Source organism: Sciurus carolinensis, chromosome 14 (genome assembly GCF_902686445.1).
Source record: "Sciurus carolinensis chromosome 14, mSciCar1.2, whole genome shotgun sequence".
Taxonomy (NCBI): domain Eukaryota; kingdom Metazoa; phylum Chordata; class Mammalia; order Rodentia; family Sciuridae; genus Sciurus; species Sciurus carolinensis.
The window spans coordinates 73,868,197-73,896,115 of NC_062226.1; the positions used below are offsets into that span (position 1 = coordinate 73,868,197).

At 34.8% G+C, this 27,919-nt stretch overlaps 1 protein-coding gene across 2 annotated transcripts in view; it reads right to left on the reverse strand.

Annotated features, from left to right (window-relative positions):
* Window positions 1-2,080: 2,080 nt before the first annotated feature.
* Window positions 2,081-27,919, reverse strand: part of Aldh1a1 (aldehyde dehydrogenase 1 family member A1) — a 145,834-nt gene continuing 119,995 nt past the window's right edge. For both annotated transcript variants that reach the window (XM_047525289.1, XM_047525288.1), the window contains exons 5-15: window positions 26,663-26,803; window positions 24,545-24,674; window positions 22,683-22,744; window positions 20,978-21,106; window positions 19,533-19,646; window positions 18,376-18,478; window positions 16,584-16,768; window positions 12,107-12,271; window positions 9,072-9,229; window positions 7,039-7,113; window positions 2,081-2,659 (exon numbers count right to left, since the gene is read on the reverse strand). In XM_047525289.1, coding sequence (XP_047381245.1) covers window positions 2,587-2,659; window positions 7,039-7,113; window positions 9,072-9,229; window positions 12,107-12,271; window positions 16,584-16,768; window positions 18,376-18,478; window positions 19,533-19,646; window positions 20,978-21,106; window positions 22,683-22,744; window positions 24,545-24,674; window positions 26,663-26,803 — 1,335 coding nt within the window. In that variant the 3' untranslated portion in view covers window positions 2,081-2,586. The remainder of the gene's footprint in view (window positions 2,660-7,038; window positions 7,114-9,071; window positions 9,230-12,106; window positions 12,272-16,583; window positions 16,769-18,375; window positions 18,479-19,532; window positions 19,647-20,977; window positions 21,107-22,682; window positions 22,745-24,544; window positions 24,675-26,662; window positions 26,804-27,919) is intronic.

Consider the following 27,919-nt stretch of genomic DNA (forward strand, 5'->3'; position numbering starts at 1 on the left):
AATAAATTCAGAAGTATGCATTCTGAGAAAGAAGAGAGAGAGAGAGAGGAGAGAGAGAGAGAGAGAGGAGAGAGAGAGAGAGAGAGAGAGAGAGAGAGAGAGAGAGAGAGAAAAGAAGGAAGGAAGGAAGAAAGGAAGGAAGGAAGGAAGGAAGGAAGGAAGGAAGGAAGGAAGGAAGGAAGGAAGTAAAGAAGGAAGGAAGGAAGGAGGGGAAAGGAAAGGAAAAAAATGAAAAAGAAAAGCCCACTGACATTTAGGAATCTGTGATCTGTCCTTTCTGAACAAAGAGTGAATTCCAACTTCTATCACTTGGTTTAGTATTCCCAGAGATGATAATATTTTCTATCATGTGGACATTGAGAACAATGAGATCATGTTTATTACCACGGAACTGAATTTTTCATAAATATTCCTTATACATGAACTAATAAGATATCCTTTAACTTTTCAACATTTTAAGAATTATTGCCAGTTTGGCTTTTATACAAATAATGGAATACAAATAATGTCCAGAGGCTCACGACAAGCCAATATAAAACAGATATTTTCTGTTTAATCCTGTAATGTCTTATTTATACAATGAAGATTTAATTTTCAAATATTTAAGCTCGCTTCTGGCTTTTGTTATGTTCTGTGTTCAACCCTCTTTGTTATACATTTAAAAATGTTCTGGTAGGATGCCATTTCAATATTAACTTGTCTGCTTATTAATTTATTTGCACATGGTTTCAAACACATCTTTTAAAAATGCAGGCATTGTCTGGTTTTAGAAAAATGTAATCCTGCTCTGAATTTGGATATTTTTCCTTCTCAGTGTTCAAAAACTTTCAGTTCTCCCTAAGACTTTGGTTTCTTCAGTTTTCAAAATGGTAATTATGTCTCAAATCATATAAGGTTGCCCAAATTGCAAATCTTACATGCCCACACAAGTCTGAGAAACTCTTGAAATTGGAGCTGAAGCTATTTCAGGTCTAAGAAGCTATTGGTTTTCATTCATTCTTACATTGTTATACTGACAATGGTAGCTATAACAATGTCACTAGCATATCTGTTAGTGTAAAATGATAAAGTAAATTATTTATATGTAATATAAATTTGTAAAACCAAACCATCTACAGATCATTAAACTTATTTTAAGTTAATGAACTAGAATATTTTCGAATATGTAGAGTAATACATATTCTCTTGATTTTCCATGAACCGTAAGTCGCTTCCCATCGGGAGCACAGCAGAAGAAGGAGAAGGTCCTTGTTATCAGGGCATAATTGAAGCATGGTGCAGGTAGCTTCACATGGAGGACATTTTCCCAGATGCTCCTTGTGATCTTTGGAACACTAAAACCTACCTCATTGCACAGAACAGCATCTCCCAACAAGGATTTCTTAACGTATCAGTGTTAGATGAAGCTGGGAGGAAGGTAAGCTCTCTGATAAAATAAATTTGGAGAGCATTCATATTAAAACAAAACTAAACAGGTTGCAGGACTTCTCAGAACTTAGAATATGCAGCTAATGTGCAATTTGAAACTCTAAGAGGAAAACATTTTGCAAAGACTGTCTCCAAATTTTCTTTAGTGAAATGTATCTGAGAGATTATGTGTAGAATCTTTTCCCCTTTCATTCGCTGCCAATCTGCTCAAGATTAATAGACAAATTTCTTCATGAAGCCATTCCCAGTTAACTCAATTAGACTTCATCATTACCCCATTACTACACTTTAGGGTTTCAGACTATTCATTTCTATTTTACATCTTCTCCTTTTTGGGGGTGGCAGGGATTGTCTTTGTTCACTAAATTAAAGCACCTTAAGATAATGGAGCACTCACCATTCACCTGTTTTGTACAACACCTTTACCTAGTGTTTGTAGGAACTTAATAAATTCTATGGAAGTCTGATCCCATCTATCTTGAATGTGTACTACTTATTTCCAGGATTCTACTGGGAGGTAAACTATGTTTCTTTACCCATTTGAGAATGGGTAAATTCATCTTTATTCTTAATTTAACACTGTTTTTGATGTAGGGATAGTAAATCACCATAACCCAAACTTACACCTAAAAGAATCACAAACTAAACAAGATTCATGCAAGGTTATTTTTATTAAGCGTTATATTAAGATTACACCTACATATTTCATTTGACAAGCAAACATAACAATCTAGAAAATACAAGGGACTTCATACCTACCAGGAACAGAGCAACTTACTCTGCAGTGAACATGTATATTAAGAACTTCAAGAAGTTACTAGGGGAACAAGGCTACATGAGTACTGCTCTTCTTCTGTAAAATGATTATTCTGGACAAGTAGCTACAAAGAAAACTACATGACTACCACAGTTAGAGAGAAAGGATGGAGAAATCCATCCTTTTAATCTAGGATAGGACTTGGGAGTCACATAACAAAAATCAAGTTATTCTTTCAGAATAAGCTACATGTCAAGTTTTCTATGTGTAGTATTAATACTAATGTGATTAGCTTATGCTTAAAAAAATCAGAAAAGAACAATTTTGTATTTAGATCCCATGTAGTGACTATAGGAGATGCTTAATGGATGAAGAGTGTTGTCTCCACTCTGGTGGTGTCTTTATGAGTTCTTCTGAGAGATTTTCATGGTGACTGTCTTGACTTCTGTATATTCATGGAGACCATATTCTCCCCTAGAGAGAGAGGAGGGGAAATACTCATAAGCACCATTGAACATAGCAGCATAAATGTACATGTAGAGTCCCCGATATGATACAAGTCACTCTTGCTTATCTGAGGAGGAAAAGTAGAAACTATTTCTGTGCAGAGAATATTCCATATAGTAGCTGGTTGACCAATAAGTTGTCTGGCTATTCAAAAACACCCTTGTGGAGAAAATTTCTTAAAAATGTCTTTCACTTTTTGAAAACATAAAAAATGATACAAAATGTCTTTCATTTTAAATCATCAATTGATATGCATAGAAATCATTCATCTTTGACATTTTTTACTTAACTGTTAAAGCTCTAAGTGCTCAAAAGATAATTCAACCCTGTAAGAAATTTTCTCATTCTGTTTAGATTCAAATAAATAACATATATATGTGTATAAATAAATGTGTGTGTGTGTGTGTGTGTGTGTGTGTGTGTGTGTAGTATGAGAGGAGAAGTAGCAATAGGCACACCGGTGTAACCCAGTAAATTTATGCATTTACCAGGTGCAGTTGGCACAGCAGTAGTGAGGGGTGGAAAATGGCCCTGTTTCCATCTGCATTCTAAGGTGTTCTGATCTGAGGCAAATGTAGTTTCAACAATACCTTTTGATTCATAGCAAAATAAAAACCTGATCCTCATAGTTGGATTTTTTTTCCTTTTTGATTGTATGTTTTCTTTTTAAGGAGGAAAGTAGGTAGAGATTGGCTTAAATTCAGTTCTTTGGGCTTTTTGCAGATGTTGGTTTTCCCTTTGGTACAATTTCCTCTTCCCCCCACGTGCTATGTTGCTCCCAAGTCTGTCCCAAATGACCAGCAATGAACACGAGTCGATCTATTTGTACCCTGGTTTCTTGTTATCAGTTCTCTATCTCCCACAAGTTTAGGAAACTATGATTTACCCTTTGTTGAAGAGAACTAAAGCATTGGCTCAGTTATTCTTTGTATTGTTTGATGAGATTGAATTGCATGTATATGAAACTATTTTTAAAACCATTACACCTATGCACATGTAGCTTACTGAGGAATAAGATCTTGATCCTTTCCTAAGCCTCCCTTCTTGTGATCTAGATAGGTATGCAAAAGACATCTTTTGCTCCTGAAAACCTAATCCCTTTATACTTATTATTTTCTTGGGCAATTAAGCTTTTAAAAATACCTTCTAAAAGCTTCAATGAGCATGTTCTTCAAAGTAATTGAAGGGTTTAGACTCAGCTGTCTGAAACCCATTAAAAGACAGTATTTTAATAAGCATTTTACCTCATAGAAGTAGATAAATTAACCCACGATTTTCACCCACAGGCTTTTTACTGTATTTTGGGTTACGAGGGAACTTGGAACTCTCAGGAGAATAATGAGTGTGATTATTGTCACACTCAGTTGGAAACAGGTGTGCTTCCTTGGGAACACATACATTATATCTATGATATAACACAAAAACATCTGCTTACATTTCTCTTTAAGTCTATGAGCTACCAGTTCCGTGCTTCAAAACTTTTTAATATACAAAGCACTGAGACCTTATTCAAATGCTGATTATGATTCAATATGTCTCGAGTGAGATCTGAGACCCCATTTCTAATAACTTCCACATTGACATTCATGCTTCTCATCCATGGTTCATACCTTAGGGAAAAGGGTGCTACTAATAAAATATGTCCATTTTTTCCTTTGTGCCCAGAAATGAACTTTATATTAATTAAGTAGGCCAGAAGAAATGTTTGCTGAACTGAACTGGCAAATTTAATCAAGGCAAAAAAAAAAAATGTTCATTTGAGTTCTTGCTATCAGCCCATTTATAACACACTCTCCTTTGTTGAAAGAAACAGGAAGAGAAGAAATACCTTTGTGAGGTACTGAGAACTAATTAAATTTGAAATGTCCTACTAACTGAGTCTCAAGTAACCTATGTTAACCTATGTGAAAATGAGTGTGATTTCACAAAGGGAGGGATTTCTGCCATTAACCTATTCCAGTGCTGACACTAGAGCAAAGATTTAAAAACTAAGGACACTGTGTTACTAACACACTGAGAAGTACATACCACTATTTTTGGCTCTTTGAAGACTTTGTTCTCAACTGATCAATTCTACTTTTCTACCTTTGAGGGAAAATTATGTTAACTCTTGCGATTCACTTGGGGTTAAAGATTCAGTAATTCTTTTTAAACATCTTACAATGGTACTTGTTTATTAAGTCTGCCAAGTTTTTTAGATAGACTTTTACAGTAGAATTCTCAGTTGGAATTTTTTTTTTTTGAAGCAAAAAACATCATCGTGTAACTTTTTTATTTATATTTTAATGAAGGAAATTATCTAGACTTACATTATGAATTTTAAGGAAATTATGGATTGTCAATTCTGGCTTTCAGTCCTTCTATTTCATTTCCTTATGCTTCAGCTTTAAAGTTTGACCAAATTGTATTCAACAAAGTTGACACGTTTTGTCCACTTTAGTTACTTCATCCCTTTTCACTGTTTTGCCAATGTGTTAGATAGCTAGGCCAGCAACCAACTATCTTTCAGAGTAATCTAACTTTGTAATATCTTTTTATGCAAAGTAATTAGTTCGGCCAAGAAATTTTCTAGTAGCAGACATTATAAGGAGAGGAAACTAGGAAAGAAAAAAAAAAAACATATTTATGGCTTTTCACTACTCCACTCATAAGAGTTAAGCTGAGTTCCTTGGATTCAGGACTTCTTAATCTAGATCAAATCTGTCTTTGAAATCATACTTATCACCCCCATAAATTCATAGCAACCACTCACATTTATCAACCTCTCAACATGCCCTATGTCCATTTCATTCAGGAAACCCTCTTCTCTACTTATTGATGCCCTAAATAGGCTTCATGCCCTAGATGAAGTCCTGTCTTTACAGTTAGATCTTTTAGTGTATTAATATCATTAAATTTTTATCCACTACATTCTCACTGGGGTTACAACCACAGAATCTTAAGTGGAAAGTATCTCAAAGACCTACTTCCTTCTCCCACTCCCATTCTCAACCACAACCCTTGACCTTGTTCAACAGATAAAAATATTGAAAATATTGAAATACTGTATTAAATGTTACCCTCTGTTGGTACTCAGATTTTATGTCCTTCAATATTTTTCTCTGGACTCTCAACTACTTTTCTGACTTTCTGAGGCATGAACTCCCACTTTATTAATAGTCTAGTAATACTGTTTCATACTATATGTAGTTATCTAGCACTATTTATCTTTTTACATCTTCTTCTTGCCACTGCAGTTATTTGGAGAATGGAACATAGAGTCATGTCTCTGGGACTTTTAGGACCTTATCAACAGCAAGTACATAATGAACGTGTATTGAGAAAGTGCATACATCATTTTAACCTTTCTCCTACCTCCCCAAAGATGTTTGCTTCAATGCAATTTTGCTGATCAGTTAAGACAAATAAAGTTTATATCTATTTCATGCATTCATGGCCTTTAGATATGAGACTCATTTTACCTGCTATTAACAAAATAGGAAGTTTTTTTCTATGTTTGATTCCATACAATTCGTATGTGACATGTTCTTTCTTAATGAATTTTTATTTATTTTCTTAATGAATTTTTATTTTTCTTAATGAATATTTTATTTTTATTTGTAAAAAACATTTAGAAAATAAAATGGTTTAAAGCTTTTGAGTCAAATTAACCAAATATAGTGCATATATATGTATGTATATATGTATCTGTATATTTAAAAAGTCTATATGTCTTGGTTTAAAAAGCAATGGAAGGCTCATAAATGCATTTATGTATAAATATTCTCAGTCTAGTCATTATAAAGCATGTTTTCTGTAGTCAAATTTCCCTCTGGGTTTATATTTTAGTACTCAAAATAACTTATTCAGATAATTTAAAAATTTAGAGTCTGAATCAATAATATTTCAACAAATGAGAATCGTTCATCTCAACACTGAAGTTTTTAGGATAAGTGACCTAATTTATTTATCTAAGAGGTATTTTCAAATAACTAGTGTTCTTATATTTGTACACTTCTTACAAATACCAATTTAGAATTCCTACCTTCTTCCTGAGAATGTTTTGCAAATGGATTACATTCATACATACAACTAATAATTCTACAAGTAGGCAACAATATAATCACCTATGTAAAGTGTTTAACAGGGTCTCTTATGAATAGTAAGGGCTCAATAAATTATATTTCCCTTCTGCTGTTGCCTTTGTAAGCTCATGAAGTAATACAGCATTCAATAAGCTATTTGGTGGTATGGATCTCCAAGAAAGAACAACAGCAGGTTTTCTGTAAGGTGGTGAACATGGATTAGTTCCCTGGAAGTGACAACCACCTAGATCAATATTTATCTGAATAGAAAGTTATTCTTACAGTTCTCGTCCATTTCCAGACATCTTGAATCCACCAAAGGGGCACTGGGCAGATACCACACTATAACAATTTACCCTGAAGGAAAAAAAAGTTACATTATAGGTATTACTTAAACTATGAAATAATTCCTAAACTGGGAATTTTAGAACTTCAAAGAGCTCTTTAATAACTCCATTCATTTCAATTTAATACATTCATTGAGCTTTTTTTTAAAAGCAGCACTATAAATTAGAATCCAGAAAGTATATGGGTATAGAGACTACCTAGAAATAAATAGAAAGGTACAATTATGTATGTGAATAGTCATTTGGGTAGTATATCATGTCCCTAAGAAGTGGGAGTTTGAAGTACAAAGTAGAATGACAAATATACTCTAGAAGGAAAGGATATGGCTTACTAGAGACAGAGATTCATTATATGCATGTTCTTTACTGCTTATATTAAATAAGTTTTGTGATTTTCTTGAGGTCTATGTACTCATCAGGTTAGAATCAATTTTAGTTTACAATTGCAATGTGTATCACAATACTTCATTATTTTCATCAATTAGTTCAATAAATTGCTTAAACAAAGGCCTTAAGAGGAATTGGATTTAATTACAAATTTGTTTATAAGATCTCACCAACTGTTTAAAGATGCTTATATGAAGCAATGTAATCACAAGAAAGTGAGTAGAATTAAAGAAAAAATTACAGTGGAAGATGGAGCGGGGTGGGGACAATTAGAATGCAATTTTGCAGGTCATGAACAATGCTTAACTTTGAATTTCCTGCATGCTAAAGTTAACAGCAAAATCTCATTACCTATATGATTCTCATTACACACACATAAAAACAATTAAAGAAGAAAACAATGTTCCAAATCAGTTTTAATGTTTTTCCCTACTTTCATGCTATTATAAAAGTGGACAACAAGATGAGATGACCTCCAAATAAGTATATTGTATGTAGGAGAGTTTGATTATTATTTGATTTTGAGATAACATTCAGATGTTTTCCTAGCTAAAACCTTTATATCCCAATTCCTAGAGTTCTATATTCTCACCGTGCCACAGAGACATTCTATGTCTCACTTACCAGAGGGATAGTTTTTTAGATAAATTTGCACTTTTAAAAGGAATCTTGTTTTTGCTTAGTTTAATTATTGTTTAACTTGGAAACTTAAACCTTAGTTTGAAATTAAGGCTAGAATACCAGCAACTCTGAATTCAACCACTGTCCTCTAAACACCAATCAGCTATGAGATCTGAAACAATGCCAGAACATTATTATGCTCTGTGATATAAAGCAATAAGAATAAGATCCACTCTGTTTTAATAATAAAGAAATTCCTGATTGGATTCCCAAGACCTTCAGTGGTATGATGTGTTAAGTTTCTCCATCATACATCGATGTAACATTCTGTTATTTCAAAATTTAAAAATTCTTAAACTTATCTTTGTTAAAATGAAAAGAAAACAAATTTTCGCTCTTTGTACACCAAAAATGAAACTATTTTAATATATGTTAACAGAAAACTGAGGGATGTTTACTTAGAGAAAACTGAATCCAAATGCCTCCCTACACGTTTTTTCATCTGTAAAGTGTAGATGATAATATTTAATAAGGTTGTTTCTTGACCTATATAAGATGATGCATAGACTGTGTTTCCTGGAGTAGTTGGTACACAGTAAATTTTTAGAAAATGGAGATAATGTACATATGTACAATAGTAATACTGAAATTTATTAGCACTTTTATCATAGGAAAATTTTAGGTTAATCACCGGCCATTCAGATTGAGAAGGTGCTTGATTTCTTTTCAGCATTTCTGAAAGAAAACAATTCATTATAAAAATAAAACAAAACAAAATAAAACAAAACAAACAAACAAAAATCCACTTAGGCTTTTGGGTTGTGAGTCTTTGTGCTAGTTGAGCATTAGCATTATTTGGGAGTTTTAAAAAACTACTTTCTAGCAGGCCATGCAATTTGAAATGAAAAGTTCAAGAGGTGGCTAATATTGGAAAGGCATATATAACTTAGTTTGACTTACCATACTGTCCCTGCCTGCAAAGCAGAGGAGACAGTTATGGCTTTATTAAGATCTTTGGTAAAGATTCCTGCTGATAAGCCATAGAGAGTATTATTTGCTCTCTTGATCACATCATCTAAAGATTTAAACTTCATGATTTGTTGCACAGGTCCAAATATCTGTAACACAGGAAATTAGTAAAATAAATAAAGATAATAGGTTAAAATTAAGTAGTTTAAATGACATTGTAGATTTTTTCCCCCTCCAAACTATTCTAAATTGGATATGATTTTCTCATCTCAGACCTACACAATTTTGTTGTTGTTTTCATTTTTTTGTTTCTCTTTTGTTTTTGTTTTTGGTATCAGGAATTGAACCCAGGGGTGCTTGCCACTGAGTAACATCCCCAGCCCTTTTTTATATTTTATTTAGAGACAGAGTCTCACTGAGTTGCTGAGGCTGACTTTGAACTCCTGATTCTCCTGCCTCAGCCTCCCAAGTTGCTGGGATTATAGGCCTGAGCCACTGCACCCTGCTTTCAGACATTTAAGAATCAAAATGGATAATGTAGAAGTGGCAGGTGAAAACAGGTGATGATCATGTCTTAAATTCTCTTTGGAACACCATAGGCACAAATAAGTAAAGCATTATTAATTTTCTAGATGTTGAAATTAAGCTCCCAAGAATTTAATATTATGCATTAAATCATTAATTTCTTTGAAAATATTTTAAATTCTTTCCATAGTTTCCTTCATCTTCTGAATTACTGCATATAACAGCAAGCCCAATAAAGCAATGCTTGCTCTACAGGATAAACAAATAGGTAACAATTCATAATAATAATGTTTTAAATATCAGCGTGCCATTGACTAAAATATCAATTATTCTGCATTTGGATCTTTTTATAATTAGTCAAGTTAGGCAAAACAACATGGGTTTTTATTCAATGTCTAACTCTTACATAGCTTAAATATGCCAAACAGAACTCATTATTGCAAGAGTTTAAATTCTGAACTACCCTATACTAACCAAAGATTGAGTTCACTGGCAATTAATAAAATAACAGGACTAGAAAAAAAAAATCACAATCTCTTATTCCAGTCTAAACCACTCTTGCTAGACTTTTCTTAGCAAAGGCCACACTCAATTCATTATAGATCTCAGCTCTAGGTAGGATAAAAACAACTGGATTTTCTTTGAAAAATTAAGCTTGCAATAAAAGAGAGGCTCCTCTGAGTGTTATCATATTTTTCTGGGAAATGTGAATGAGGATGGGTAAAAATCAGAAATGTCAAATGATTTTCTGGTGTCTACCATTGATTTAAGTGATATAGGGGATATGGGCTACCACTCAGTAAAGACTGAGTGCAAATCCTAAGGTTGTAAATCAAATCATGACATTGTAACCTACAAACTGATAGATGGAGAACAGCTACAAATTTTACACAATTTGAATTGAACACAGCACATGGCGTCAGGCTTCCACTTTGAAATGGTCAGATAGCTATTCTATCACAAATATTATAGGAACACAACAAATACCTCCTCATTGAAGATATTCCCCCAGTCCTCTCCTCTAATAAGATAAAAATTTATCAATAAATGCAAAAATTATAATTCAGTTGAGGACTGAATTGATGTGGAGAAACTAAATAGATTTGATTATCCATGTTTGCTTTTATTTTTGTTTTTCCTATTTATTTCCTGTTTGCAAGTCTAATTATGTCCTTTTGCCCTTGGCTTGATGAAATTTTAGGGGTTAAAGAAAATAACCTTCTCAGATTCTCCATCATATTATGGACATGAAGCGCAAATTTACAGAATGAAGGGATTATAATTTAGTACCTTTGAGTTGTCAATGACTTATTATTGTAGTGTATTACATGACACCTTTGTCATTCGAAGCCCGTGAACCTTCTCTGCATTTAATAAAAACCCTCATTGTCCATGAAGTAGGTTATTTACATTCCTAAATGCAAACTAGTTCTTCCTAGTTATACATTGCCTCCTTAGATTACATTTTCCTTGATGTTATTTGGTTTGTACTCACCAAATATTTTAACTGTAATGTGTAATATATTATGCCATATAATGTTATATATATGTTATACACTAAATATATAATAAGCATATATTATATACTCCCTATATCTCCTCACCCTTCATGTATTCTTGGCCCCAGATTTTTCAGGTATTATTCTTTTTATTTTTATGATTAAATATTTAGCAAGTGTATTATATTATAACCAATTAATATATTTGCATATATATATTTATATTTGTATATATGCGCGCGCACGCGCACACACACACACACACACCCACACACAAATTTGGGAAGTCTGGTCACTAGTAAATACAGGGCGAAGAGTACATGGAGGGTAGGAAGTGATGAATGTGGATGGTTGTTCTTAGGTAGAAAAAGGCCAAAGGGCAGATATGGCATCAGTAGGTAGGGCATAAGCACTTGCTGTTTAATGGTAAAAGCACTGAAATTTACTCTCTCAGCAATTTTGAAGTATACAACACGTTATTGATGGAAGTCGTCAGGTTGTACAATGGATCTCTTGAACTTATTCCTCCTGTGTGACTGAGATTGTGCGTCCTTTGACCAGCATCTCCCCAATCCTCTTCTCCACTTCCCCCATAAATTCTCTGTAACCAGCATCCCATTCTCTGTTTCCGAGTTGGACTTTTTCAACTTCTGCCTATAGTTGGGATCTTTCAGGATTTGTCTTTCTGGGTCTGGCATATTTTACTTAGCAGAATGTCCTCAAGTTTATTCACATTGTCAGGCAAAAGCTGTCATGGAAGCACCTAAGGATTGTGACAATCCTGGTCAGTTTGGCTGCAAGTTTTTCCCAGGCTCAGTAGATTCCTTACTATTTTTATTTTTGATCTTTAATAACGTCAACCTTTATCAACAGCAGAAACAAAGAGTACCATTTACTGAGAAAAGTGTTCAAAGAACTGAGAAATTTAAAGGCACAGATAGTTCGCACACCTGCAGACAAAGCACGGCAATAAAGGGAACAGGACAGAGTGAAACCGTTTACCTCCTCTTTGGCGATGCGCATCTCATCTGTAACATTAGAGAAAACCGTGGGCTGGATAAAGTAGCCTTTATTCCCCCAGGGGCCTCCTCCACATTCCAGTTTGGCTCCTTCTTTCTTCCCACTCTCAATGAGGTCAAGTATTTTATCATACTGTTCTTTGTCAATCTATTTGAAAAATATTACATGAAAAGAAAAAAAATATTAGCAACTTATAAAACTATGGGCCTGTTGATGAGGGTTTTGGAGAGATAGGATATTTCCATTAAGTCTCATGTTGCATTTAAAAGACCCTTTTTTTTTCTTTTTTTTTTTTTTGCAGTACTGGGGATCGAACTCAGGGTCTTATGCTTGCAAGGCAAGCACTCTACCAGCTGAGCTATCTCCCCAGACCCTCATGTTGCATTTAAAAAGCTGACAAAAGTTCAGATTCATTCTCTGGGCGCATTTATTTCTCATGAAATTTTAGGAAGGAAACCTTGAAGATACCTAGGTTTAGGATCTACAGTTAGGTAAAAATAAATAAATAAATGAAGCAAGCATATTGGCACTGCAAACACAGCTGAGCCCTTCGCACAACTGTCAGTCTGGATCCAGCGCATTTACCTGGAAACTGTAGTCCTAATTGAAGTAAAAGGAGTGAAGAGAGAAAGAGAGCTTTGATTCTGGTTTAACTAGACAGGGCATTTGGGAAGCAGATGCCTTTGGATTTTGAGAAGACTCCTATATTTCTGTGGGACTTTTCCATCCTGGACCATCCCCTTTGGTCTAGTCCATGACCTTGGATATCACACTCTGACCACAGCTTGGGCATCCTCTCCAGTTAAGGTCAGTAGGTTTGATTTCGGTTTCTGGCCCAGTCTCAATTGTCACCTTCCTGCTTTATTAAATGAGCCACATCTAAATATATGACAAGTATTACAGAAGTTAAAATTTTTGAATAATATATTAGTAAGGGGAGAAAAGAGAAGTTCTGGTTGTGAACACCACAATCCTTACGTGCAGTAAGGATTAAGGGGAAAACAGGAGATTCAGGACCTAAGAAAGCGGTCGAAGGCTCTTGTTAGTTTAACTTGTCTCTTGTCTCCACTTAAAAAGTGGTATTCTTTTTTTTTTTTTTTCCTTATACAGTCCCTCCTTCCTCCATTCTTGCCCCTCTCCCACCCCTCTTTATGTGTCATCATCCGCTTATCAGTGAGATTATTCATCTTTCGGATTTTTGAGATTGGCTTATCTCACTTAGCATGATATTCTCCAATTTCATCCATTTGCCTGCAAATGCCAAAAAAAAAAAAAAAAAAAGTGGTATTCTTTATCTCTTTTGACTCTGCAAATATTTCCCATCTTCCAAGACCCAGAAAAAGCTTCCATGAAGTTATTTCTAACTGTACACAACTCAGCTCTCCTATCTAAGTAGATTAAATGCTATCTGCAATCAGAAACTATTTTTACAAAATTTGGCACAATATTTGGTACAGTGTTGCTGCAACTCTCCACTGCACAATATTCAATTGTGTATACCACAAAGAAAATCTCTTCATTCTCATCAGATCAGGGTTGGTCTAGAAGAGATATTTAAATTACTGAATACTAGCTAATACAACTAAATTAAGGGTGGTGTTAGATATTCTTTCTGTTTAAGATATTCTTGTGTCTCAGTAAATACTCAAGGATCCACATATCTCCATGCAAAGTTTCTCTGGCCTATTTCAGTATGTTAACTGGACTCTGACCTCAAAAATCATAATTTTTCAGTTTTTTTCAAGATGTGTTTACCAAGTCATAAGGTTTCCCTCTCTGTGACCAGAATGGTTCCCTGGTGACAATCTAATCCATGCATATGCACAGTTGAAAGAGACTGAAAGGATTTATTTGTGGGAAAACATGTGATCTCTGACTTCTAAAAAATACAGGTTGGCATATTCCAGTGCCTTGCTACTGCAGTGTGGTGCTGCAGTCAGCAGTTCTGGCATTGCTTGGAAGCAATCTGTGCTTCTCAAGACTTTCCCTAGATCTACTGAATCCTTGGGTGATTCAGATGCACAAGAAAGACTGAGAAGCACCATGCCAGAACTTGAGACTAGTGACAGAAAATTTCAGCTCTACTTTGGGACACATTCAGTTTGGCCTGATTAATTTTGACTTACTATAAATACAAACCATCTTCAGAAGGTTTTGGATTGATCAATGATGAACACTGTTCAATAATGTTTAGGCACTGTTCAATAATGCTTGCATATAGCAGAATTCTTTACTATGAGGTGAATCAGGAGCCATGGGTTAGTCTATGAAATGTAACAGGTTATGGCATTATTGTGATTGTCTTAAAGTACATATTTTAATGTGTTTGAATGCTCAAACTCTTTGATTACATTGGCTTAGTGGGTTGAAAAAGAAGATAAATTGAAAATAGAGACACATTCCTCAAATTCTTTGGAAACTATAGATCAACAAGAGCAATGAGAGTACATGTCTAAAATATTGATCTACACAATTATTGTCAGGTATAAATAGAGGCATGTGATTTTCATTTACTTAACAGCCATCTGAGCACACACAGTGAATCAAGCACTGTGATGGAGACTTTATATAGATTATCTCATATCACTGCAAGACGATCCTTTAAGATTAATATTATTAACCCCATCTTACAGATGATGAAATAGAGTCTGAAGGAGGTTAAAGTTACATTCAGTCTCTAATTTAAAGGCTCATCTCTCCATACCATGGTAAGGTGCTGCTCTGATGCTTTTAACACATTTTATATGGATATCATCACTTCTTTTTTTTCCAAATGAAACCGCTTATTTTCCAAGTTTTTAAAGAAGTATACATTTTGCTCTCTGAACCAAATAGGAAGATCACTTTTATAAAGGAAGAAACAAAATTTACACATATGAACACACACATATAATAAAATATAAATAATGCACACTCTATTGCAATCGCTCTAACATTCAGATACTTTAAGTTCATAATCTTCAAAATAAGAAAAATCAAATTTCTATTAGAAATTATTTTCCCTAAATAAATATTTTTGATGATTATATTTTCTATAACAGTTTTATTGTGGTATTTAATCAAGAAGATTATATAATTACATTTTTAAAGCCTCAGTTCACTCAAGCACCCAGGGATGAGACTTTATGCTAAAGCTTAATGAGGAGAGGCTGAAGCCTCTTTTCTGTACACTCTTTCTTATAATCACAGATGAGAAATTTTTAGGGTAGGAAAGCCCTGGGGACTTTCCCTGTTTTTTTCTCAAAGTTCCAACATACCTATTTATCCTACTTACTTAGCACAACCTGTGATAAAAATCTATTTATTTACAGAGATTAAAGCCATATTGATCAGTTAGATCATTGTATTACTTTAGGATCCTATTTACAAGAATTTCTAAAACTCTGTTTTAACTTCTTACTCTTGGAAATAATGAGCTATTTTGGCTCAGTTTTTGAGCCTACATTTGAAATAAACATTTTCCTCCCTAGTTGTATTATCCAACCAATATTCTACATTAAATATCTTAGATATTCTCCTTGTCTCTCTTCTCTGTCTCTCCCTCTCTCTCTAACGGGAAAACTGCTTTATATTTATAAAGATAACCAGACATAATCACAAAAGAAAATTAAGAATCACATTCCTTTTTGAATTAGGAGACTAATTTAAATTAGAATTGATCATATTTCTTGGCCTCCATTTGAAAAGTTACCAAATATGTTACAAATTGTTAACTCTATGATAAAAATTGTCAACTCCTTCTATGTAGTCATCAAACTCAAAAGACAAATGCAAAATATAATGAGATTAAGATAAAACAAATTTTTACTTTATTTGCCAGTTTTTTCAGGGCTTTTAGGTGTCAGCACTTGATACTGCTGAAGTCCTAAGATTTTCCTACCTACCTTCTTGGAATGAAAATCCAAGACAGTCTTTTAAAGTTACCCAGATCATTAACTCCACCAGGTCAGGGAGCATGCTCTCCTTGTTTCTCTTGGTATCGCCAGGTACCAATCTCAGGGTTTTGCTGATAGTAAAACCAATAAAATTCACTAAATTTTATTTATTTATTCATAGTAAAAAGTCACTAAATTTTGGTAATTTGAGTTTATTTTTGGCTTAGTGAGCACGTCAAGAATAGAGTTTGGTTTCAGATCTACAGTGTAGAACAGTGTATAAAACTTAGTGTGGGATTAAAGCCTCCAAGCTTAATGTCTAGTCTCTAGAGCATAACCTCTTGCTACTGGTCCTGTGGACATTTTGGGCTAGTTGATTTCTGTTGTGGGGCTTTCTTGTACATCTTAGATTGTTTAGCAGCTTGCCTGCTCTGTACTCATTAGATGCAAGTAGAACCATATTTCCCCACCAAGTTGGACAACTAAAATGTCACCAAACATGATCAAGTGTCCCCTAGATGCAGGCCAAGGAGGACACTCTATTCTTGTCCCTTGAAATGCTACTCTTTATATTTTATGCTCACCTGAGGGCCTTGATTTACTCCTGGGGTCAGAGGATTTCCAAGTACATATTTCTTAGCCCGCTCAACACTCCTTTTAACAAACTCATCATATATTGATTCTTCCACAAAAAGTCGGGATGCAGCTACACAGCACTGGCCCTGGTGGTAGAATAAGCCTTGGTGTGCAAATTCAACAGCATTGGCCACTGCAAAAGAAAGCATTCACATTAAAGAAGAAATATTGTCTAAAGATGACATGTATTTATGCATATTTGTCAGATTATGTATATTTATGTATCTCAGTGTGGTGATACAGAAAAAAATATGAGTTGTATGGTCAGACATGAGCTCAACATATTCCACTTCTTAAAAACCAGGTGAAAAATTAATTTTCATGATCCTTTACTATGGAAATAATAGCAAAAAATGGTAGAGTCTGGAAAAATGATTGTTATTATAACAACTTTCATATGACATGACCAACAATGTGAGTTTGATTGTAAGATCGAATATCATTGCAAGTGATTTTTATAAATACTTACGTTATACTTAGATAATTATGCATATTTCTTTTAGGACTCAGGTTTTAACTAAATAACAAAGAAAATCTGAAATGTCCATTGCCTTAAATAACTTCAAAACAATCTTAAACACCGTGATTGGTAGAAAGAGTAATCTTTCTGAGAAAACAACTATAACAACAACTAAAGCAACCAAAAAACAGCAACCAAACCCACTACTATTTAGAATTATTCACCTCATGTGAATATTTCTAGGAAAGACATTTTCAAAATCTATCTAAAGTATATTATTCATATATGCCTACAAACATTTATTTTGTTTAGATGGTAGAATATGCCAATAGTTCCTTCATTGGTAGATCCTAAACCACAAGAATAAATTCTTCTTTACATTTTATTTTTCTAAAGGCCAAAGATTCAATTCAACATTAAAGCAATTAGGTATGAGTTTGTGAGCTAATCATACCTGCTTAAGTTGTAGTGGAAATAGCTTACAGTCTTGGCAAATTAGTAATCATGTCATGGTTGTAGAATGTTTAATAAGGCAGTGTGTTCTAAAAAACTTTGATTAAGATCGCAAGAGCAACAAAGGCCAATTCCGTAAATCATTAGTTTTTACAACCTCATAACAATAATGCAACTGTTTAAGAAAGGACTGAAGGAATGTTTGACCATCTATTTCTACTAATTAGTATCTATTTAGGAAGTAATTTTGGGATTCTATATGGCAATGTATTCAGAATGAACCTAGACTATTATATAGTGGGGTCATATCATAATTGTAGATTTATCACATGTACTCAACTATCCTTGATAATCAGGAAAAAAAAAGAGAAACTACTTAAATTGGTTTAATTTTCTTCTCCCAACTCATTTCATGATTATATGACCCAGAGTGAAGGGAGACGGTGAACTCCAATTACAGTTTCCCCAATTGCTCTCAAGTCCAAATAGCTGAGGAATTTCATTTTGCTTAACACAATAATTGAAGATATGGAATTATTAAAAAGAATACGTCATGGCCTCTAAATGCAAAACATTTATGTTATCTAGGGTTCAGCTGAGGAAATAGCAACTTATTCCAAACCAGGAAGAAACTGTGTCTTTGTTAAGCTTATCTATGTGTTCTAACTTTAGGACAATTTACAAGATTTCCAAGAGTAATTCTGGACTCTCATTAATTCCTTACACTTTGAAGCAAACTCATCTGTGAGATTCAAGTTCACTATACAGTGTTATCAGACACCAGAAAGGATGAAGGGCGAAGAGCGAACAATGAGCCTCATACTCACGGTCGGCGTCAGCGAACACAATACAAGGGCTCTTTCCCCCCAGTTCCAGGGTGACCCTCTTCAGATTGCTTTTCCCTGCAGCTTCTTTGATCATCTTGCCAACCTGAAATGGAGCGTTGCAAAGAGGAGGTTTAATCTGCTCTCATGAAGACAGGAGGATTTAATATTTAAAATTTATACGATGTTTGCGCCATTGTTAAGTTTCATTAGGAAGAAACACCAAATGGCATTTTTTCAAGATTTGTCACCTTCAGATACAAAAGACTTTCCGATTCAAACATGCAGATGTGAGATGAATCAGAAAAACGTTCATGGTTGAGAGAGCAAATATACAGAACGCGATGGCAGCTCTTGACATGCATGGTTAGTTAGGAGGTTGTTTTTCCTTTATACCAGAGTCATATCTCTGTGTATTAATCAGACATATCATGATCCAACCACAACTTATCTAGTGGACCTTTTATCCTTCTACTGACAGTCAGAGGGCTCTGTCCAGACAAACTGTCATACTCTTAGTATTTTCTATCATACACTTCATGTTTACAAAGAAGTCTGGCACCATGAAATTTTCATCTGTCCTGTCTCTCAATCAAGAATAATCTTTAATTCAGAAAGTGTAATGTTGACTGGCTCAAGACAATGTTTTCTGTGTAAGAACTATAAATATTACTTTAATCTGGGTAATTATATAAATTTTTCTGTACCTCTAACAATATATAAAATAAATCAAAAATAATGAAACTAACTAAACTAATTAAAATGAACTAAACTAATTAAAATGTGTGAAACTAATGAAACTATTACTTTCACTAAGTGAAATCTAATAATAATAGTGGATTTTATAATAAATATTTTCTATCATAAATTTAACCAGTCATATAGTACAGTCTCAGGGGTTATATTTCTCATAAGAGGAGGTAATGAGTACACTAACAGCAGTTTCTTCTACCTTGTGAGTTTGTAATAGGTACTTAATTTCATCCAAACTATATCTGTTAGTGTTGTATAAATATATTTGAAGGCCAGAATAGCAAGCAAATCATTAAGAAGTATTTTTGTTTTAAGGAAGTGTCAGTTTAAAAATAGTTACATGAAACATGCTTCCAATAGGTAGAGATTACAGTCTCTTTGCTGCTGGCCTGAATAAATGGTATTACCTCTGTTGATCCTGTGAAGGCCACTTTGTCGATATCCATGTGAGAAGAGATGGCTGCCCCTGCCGTAGGCCCATAACCAGGGACGATATTCACTACTCCCGGAGGAAACCCTGCCTGAAAGGCAAAAAGCAAAACAGTTACAACACAACTCAGAATTTAATTCAAAGGAGAGGAGAGTATAGGATCGAGGCTGCTTCTTTATGCTAGTGGTGGTGTTGTGATTGCTCTCCCAAGAAAAATTCACCTCGGTGGCTTCATTCTTGATTCCTTGTTATTATTATTTTATTTCTTAGCCCACCTGAAAATAATCAGATGGACTGCATTATTGAAGGATGCTTTCTTCCTGGGGTGAGTCCAGAGTTTATGGACCACTGCTCTTATAATGGCTCTCTCAAATTTCATAATGGTAATTCAGAAAGGTAGGGTATATAAGAGTGTTTGGTGAATTACTTACATGGAAGGAAAGCAACATGTTTTATTAACTCCATCAGTACAAATAAGAAGCTAAAGGGATCTCATATTTCTAGTTTGTAGCTGTTGATTGCTCAGGGCATACCAGCTGAGCTGTAAATCCCCAATGACATGATTTAGTCAGTAAAATGTTAGGTAAGCCGGTCAGACCACTTAAGATGGAACTTCACAGACCCATGTCAATCCCATCTGAAGAATTCAAGGAAGAAGCAGTGTGGCCACTGAATTGGGCACGTTAAAATTTCATGTTATTTGCATCAAATTGCCTCATTTTCGCATCTCTTTTGCCTATTGTTTCATTTTAAATAAAGAATATTTTAAAGATGTAGGTTCAGATTTTCTAAATTTTAAGTGTCTAGTAACTAACACTTGTATACGTTTGGGTGAGATATGCAGGTCAAAGTACAATGACTTGTTCTCAAGGAAAAACATGTTCACGCAATTCAGATAGTTGATGAAAATAAGTTCAGTGTGCTCTTTGCCATTCCGGAAGAAGGAAGAAAGTATTCAGGAAACCCATAAAAGTGAATATAAACATATCCACTCATAGACATGTGTTTGAAAACAATGTGGCCTAATACCATAAACAAGCATATTGGCACAGAGGTCTCCAAACTCCAGATAGATAAAAACTAAAAACATGTTTAAGTTTAAATAAATTTGCAGGACCATCAGTAAAAGTTACAAACTAGTTTAACATTTCAACATGTGAAAGAATACTCTATTAATTTCAACATGAATTTATGTCCATTGATTTGGACCAAAGAAAAAAAAATCTGGTCACAAGGTGACTGACTCCAGGCCCTGGAGTCTGGCTTTCTGTCTGCATTTGGGTTGACTCCAGGAATTCCAGCCAGCAGTCATGACAGGAGCCATTTGTAAATCAGGCAGCTTACAGTAGCACCGAATGGGACCTTCCTGTTATAAATTAGGATGACTGAATTCTGGTGCATGTTTTGATTTAGGAAACTTACCTCTTTTATTAAAGATGCCACATGAAGAGCAGTAAGGGGAGTTTGTTCTGCTGGTTTGACAATCACCGTGTTTCCACAGCTGAGGGCAGGCCCTATCTTCCAAATGAGCATGACCAACGGGAAATTCCACTAGAAAGCAATATTTAACAATAGAGTCTTTGTATTGCGCAAAGGCACATTTGCTAATGTAACTTCTACATTATAAACCCGCATTCCCCACAGATGATAAATAATAACTGAAGTAGTCTTATGTAATCATGTAGTTGATTCTATTTATGTGAACAGCAACTAGTAAATAATAAAAAGCTCTAAATAAACCAGATAGAAGAAGGGAGCAAAAGAGATCCCCAAAATTTAATTGAGCACTGTTACTTTGAATTCTTATTTTACCAGGAACAAAAACTTCATTACATGGTTTTGCATACAATTAAATATATTATAAGTTATTTGTGCTTAAAAAGTATGACTCGTCTCCTTTTTCTATAGGTCATTTGTTATATTCACTGAAAATTATTTGGTGGTACTTATCTCTAAGAGAAATAATCGTGTGTGTGTGTGTGTGTGTGTGTGTGTGTGCGCGCGCGTGTGCGCGTGTATTGCCAGGGATCTAACCCAAGGACTGGCACATGTTAAGCATGTGCTCTACCACGGAGCAATATCCTCAGCCCAGGACAAATAATCTTGTTGAAGACAAAGATGTGTAAGATTCAGAGAACAAGTGATTGGGTTTAGATCTCAGCAAAATCAGTGACCAGTCATGTGAACTCAGATAAGTTACTTATTTTCTGTTTATAGTAGCATCATTTGCAAAATTGTCCTGAGGATTAATCAAGAAAGTGGGCCAAATACTTAAAACATATCACTAGTATTTAGAATTATGTAGATTTTACAGATTTTGTTGGGCTTTTGAACTAATGAGCAATTTCATTAGTTGAAATGTCAGTATAATTATACTTTAACCTTAATGGGGCAAAAGATAAGTCATTGACGACTTCCTCATCTAAGAACTTCAGGACAGTTCGACATCTTTTTATTTGGCCTTTTGAAGTAAGTCAGCTCTGTTTAGACAGTTCATGGGGCTTCAAAGGAAATACTCATGATTAAATTTAAAAATTACTATTTTCTTTCAGAGGAATTTGGACCATCAGAGCCTCTTATGTAAGAGTATAATATATTTCCTGCAGTGCTTCAAATGCCTTTATTATTATTTCTTCCATTTTAATTAAAAGGTAGCTTTCTTGATTTGAGCACTCTTTGCTACTATTGTCCATGATTAGAAGTCTAAACAGGAGACCAGGAGTGTTGGAGTATAGTGGGTCAGACTACATTGCATTGGTGTCCTCTCATTGTAGACATGCCCACAATGAATACTTGTTATTCACTTGTAAATCACAGCCATTAAGAATAGCATGTAATACAGTGTTCTGAAAACAGCCTGTAGGGTAAAAGACTATATTTATTAATGTAGTAAATACTAAGAAACCCTCAGGAAACATGCTAGGATATGGACAGGCTTCTGAATTACCCAGATCATATCCAAGATTTTAGTCACAGAGAGACCACATTCAACAAGTCCCATTTGAAATTTTACATCACATCTAACACATAAGCATCCATTTATGTGGGAGTTAGTTCCATCACCAAACTGAATAGAATTAGAGCCCCCCTCCCCACCCATTGGAAATTCTCTAAGAAAACAACTTACAGGAATGATTTGGCCACATACACCAATAGGTTCGTGTCTTGTGTAAGTGAAAAAGTCTCCATCTGGAAAACAAAGCACAAACCAATCGAATGGAAGCAAATGTATTTGCCATGGAGTGGTGGGGTTTGAAGATAACGTGAGAGAAAGATGTCAGCGGTCATTTAAAAAAAAAAAAAGTGGGGTGGGTAATTCACACCAGTAATCCCAGCTACTCAGGAGGCTGAGGCAGAAGGATTACAGGTTTGAGAACAGACTGGGCAATATAATGAGACCCTATCTCAAAATAAAAACGGCCAGGGGTGTAACTCAATGGTACGTGTTTGCCGACTATATTTGAGGCTCTGAATTCAAGCCCCAGCACTGGAAAAACAACAACAACAACAATAAAAAGCCTTTTCTCCAACAATTTATTGAATAAAAAAATCAAGACTTTGGAACAATAAACCATAAAATTGAGTTTGTTCAAACCAAAGACACAAAATTGGAAAAGATCTGGGTCATAATTAATTCTTTATCTCATCATCTAAGAGAACTGTTTTCTATATATATCATTCTCAAAATTTTATAGAAGAAATGAAAGGAGGTTGATTCATTTTAGCTAAGAGAAAAACTGTGTTCAAATGTGTTTTCAGCAACTTAAAGTTCAATCAGTAATATAATCTATTTTTAAAAAGGTATACAATTTTAAAGAATAGTAAAATTAAAAAATACATCTCCCTATTAGTAATAAGCCTTTCTACTGACTTTTTATATGTTGTTTTGCCTTTTGCCTACCAAACAAAAATAAATTGTTAATCCATGAAGAAAATGTCCATAGTAAAAGACATTTCTTTTCCATGTATATTTGACTAACTCACATGCCTTGGAGTTTGACAAGGTCACCCTGAGAATTTCATGGTTCTCTGGGTTCTGTTCTGGTCTGGTTCCTGCAGGAGCCTCCTGACCATCGGAAAAGAACTCTCCTTAAGAAGTACATGTACTTTAAGTGGCTTTTCCATTTTGTCTGAGGATAAAGTAAAACAGTTTCCAGAACGGTCACATTTCTTGGGAGAACTATGATCTCGTTCTCCTGTTTTAATTTCCTGGCTATCACTTCTAACCTACTGAATGCTCCAATTAGGTTGGAAATGCATATCAGGGCCAATCCTGGAGACATACTGAATTTCTAACGTCGATGTTTATATGAGTTAAATTCTACCCTTGATGTTTTCCAAATTCATGATTTTTTCTACTGAAATATTTTTTCATATTTCTATTTTGCTATGTGCATACCCCACTAAAATAATATCTACATAAATATGTATAATACACATATTCTTAACTCAGACTATAAACAGTCTCATCTTACTTTGAAGCTACTTGAAACAAATCAATAAATTAGTTTGTTTAATTAACCTGGCCTAACTGTACTGAGTTTGAACAGGCACAGATGACCATCACTAATTCATACTGGAACATGCAAAGAGACTTAAATAATTACATTACAGACAGGGTATAAAGGTTACTATGGGAATGAAACCCAAATAAATAATTTGAGGTCAGCTCTAAAAAGTTTGGGCAGGCCCTTAAAGGGACAGATGCCTCAAATCAGTAATTGGGTCCAAAAGAATGTTCTTATTTAATATTTTCTAAAATATCCATAGTGTTATCTTCTGTATGATTATGCTGAAGCAACTTTAAAAGTCATTTGTTGAATCTTCACAGAATTTCCAAGTTCAGAACTTTTTTGGCTCAAAGTCAAGGGGAAAATAATTTTGCCTTATTTGGTTGACATCTTTAAAAGCGAGAGTTTGAAATTACTCAACTCTATAGTAATCACTCCCCCCCTATGCACACCCTTGGTGGTTTCCCCAATTACTCACCAATCGGTATGGTACGGCCCTGGACCTTGTCAGCCCAGCCTGCACAGTAGCGTAATGTTTTTATGCAGCCTCCCAGATCCATGAGATATGCATTAGAAAATAGTTTTCCAGCATTCATTGACTCCATTGTCTGAAAAATAGATCAGTCCCCAAATATAAAATTCCACAAAATTTTAGATTAACAATATATGACCAACATTTTGAGTAGTCATGTGCTAGAGAATTTCGGAAACAGAAGAAATTTTAACTCAACTTCTCTTACCTTCTCTTTTTATTAAAATTTATTTATTTTGATTCATTGTACACAGATGAGATACAACTGTGATTACACAAATGGTGTGACTCTACTTCGTGTACAACCTGAGAAACAACAGTAGTACCATCTCTTTTTAAAAAGAAGACTTTGAAAATTTTAAATAATTTGTTCTTGTTTGTGTGGAAAGAACTGGATAGAATGGGTAGTGAGATTCTGGTTGTTAACCCTAGTGCTGTTTCTATCACTTTCTGGATGTCTTTCAACTAACTAACATTTCAGGAGTTGGTCACAATTTGATACTTACCCAGCTGTTGAGAATTGTATCTAGTCTCCTTGGTCAGATCTGAGTTCTGAAAAGATTTCATTTATAATCCAACTATGTGACAATTTAGCGTTAGTAACTCAATTCTATCTCAGTAACCATTTTTAATTTTTGTGTTCCATCTTGATATAACCAGTTTATTCACATAAACCTAACATCTGAATCTTTCATTCAAGGATTTTCTTCAGCAGAATTTTCAATTACAACACTCCTGGTTTGGGTATTCTTATTATAATTATCATTTGAATGGTCAGGCTAATGTGAAGTGCAACTTCTTCTGGTCTAGTAACAAACCCCTGTCTCTTCCCTCATTTGTTAGGCAGAACTTTCAAGTGCTCTTTGGGGTCTATTGTTCTGCTGGGATGGTTCTCTGGTAGGAATTGTACAGATGCCTAACTTCTAAAGCTGTTCTGTCTCTGTACTGTACTTTCCACCATCCCAAATTTAAGCAAACATGAATTTTTCATATCTGCTCTTTTTCCCGCATCGGATCTCATGGTGACAGAGGTGACTAGTCAACATTCTCAACCCAAAAAGCAGACAGATGACAGGAGCCAAGTTTTAGCAACCTCTGCTTTCTTCCTATAGGACAAGTGATCAATAGTTTTATTTAACATAGCTTCTCGTTCTATATGTTGCATGTTTTGAAAAACATTTCAAAAGAACGCTACATTTTGTTAAAAAAATAAAGTCAATTATAGTTAATCAAAGGGCCATTTGCAGGACTCTTTGTTATTATCATATTAAGACTCTAAAAGTAATAAAATTGATTCTGAAATCTCATCTGGGTATTAGTTTGTATGAAATTGTCTTTATTAAAGGCCTGACTGGGAAGACAAGGAAGTGCCCTCTGCTACCTATAATGTGCTGACTCATCTGCTAGCTAAATTTAAGAAAACAAATCCAGCACACACAAAAACACAACTTTTATGAACATATTAACAATAGATTTGCATTATTCTTTGCCTATTTCATCAGTGAAAAAGATGACATTATTTAACTATTAAACACAACATTTAATTATGAGCATTGTTAATAGACACATTTGAGGAAGGGAAAAAGTGAGTGTGTATTAAATATTTGGATGGGCTAGACTAACAAGAAATAAGCTTTATTTTAGGGAAATAATTTCACACTTTTAACAAAGTCTATGAAATTTTCCACTGTAAGAGTTTAGTGGTCAACTAAATTTAAGAAACCAAGTGTATCACGCCAGCAGATTCTTATGGCATGTGACTTTGTCAAGGGCGATGAGAAGGTCTAGATTAAAGGAAAGAAATTTGTTTAATTTGGCTTAACCCAGGATTTGCCAAAGTAACTGTAGAAACTATTATGGGAGCAGATGCCATCATCTGGAATTGGCATGCAGATTACCACTTGAGAATAATCTCAAATCTTATGCCTCATCTGGAGATGAAGTCTTTTCACATTTTGATTTTAGATTTCATGTAGTGCTCACTAGATCCAAATCAACTTGCCAGTTCACACAGTGAATGCTTTTGAGAGCTCTCACTAGACATCCGGTTTGGTTAATACTCACTGCCAGCAGCAGATGATCTCTTTCAATTAAGTCGGCCAACTTGTATAGTAGGCGTCCCCTCTCTGAAGCATCCATGGTGCGCCATGGAGAGCCAATCTGAAAAGCCTGTCTTGCAGCCTTCACAGCTTTGTCAACGTCTGCCTGTAAGTCACAGGGTATTTAGTCCAGTAGACTCAACACATTGGACGAGTAAATCTAATGGTAATAACCCTATAGAATAGACTGTAGCTTCTCATGAACAGATACTGTGTCTCCATTAGACTGACATCTAGCACATTCTATGCACTCATCCACAGGGTGATGTAATGACACCTGCAGGATAATCTTGAGAATGATAAGTTCCATACACCTGGCACATGCTTGATTTCCTGGAATACAAATACTATGATATTCTAATAGTAGCCCTCATTTGAGTGTTGCCCATATTTTAAGTAATGTTCTGATAACTTTATACATATTAGCTCATATTATTCTCAATAATCTTTGAGACAAATATGTTCCCCATTTTACAGATGAAGAAACTGAAGCAAAGAGAGACAAGAGAACCCCAGCCTGCTCCCTCTTGCTCCCTCTAGGTAGTACCAGCTCAGTAGGCACTTGCTGGCCAGGAGCTACTGGAAAAGTAGGAGGCCAGAGGAGGAGCAGGTTTGTGGGACCAGGAGTCTTGGTTGTGCCCCTGGTGGCAACAACGAGGAGGAGGAGATGGCAAGGAGTGATCCAGGAGTAATGGATTCCAAAGAGAAACATGCATTAAAAAATATCAGCATGTCAGGCATGCAGTGGTGCAGGCCTATAATCCCAGTGGTTTGGGAGGCTGAGGCAGGAGGATTGCAAGTTCAAGGACAGCCTCGACAATTTAACAAGGCCCTAAGCAACTTAGTGTTACAAAATAAAATAAATAAAAAGGGCTTGGAATGTGGTTCAATGATAATGCACCCCTGGGTTCAAGTCCCAGTTTAAAAAAAAAAAAAATCTCAGCATGAAAAATTCTCAGTATTAAAAAGAAGGAGGGGAGCAGGCTCTGCGAAGAATGAAACAGAATTCTGCCATTTGGGAGGAGGAAGGCCAGAAATCTGGAGGAAATGTCAAGCAGGGGCAAGTTAGGGGACTTGTCTCTAATTTTTGATGGGACATATCTAATAGGCATATTGATCACAATGAAGTAGGAAATGGTGTAGAAAGTTTTGTGGGGCAGATGATGGACATCAAGAGAAAGACTAGAGAGCAACAGATGAGATATTACATGTGCTTCCAAAC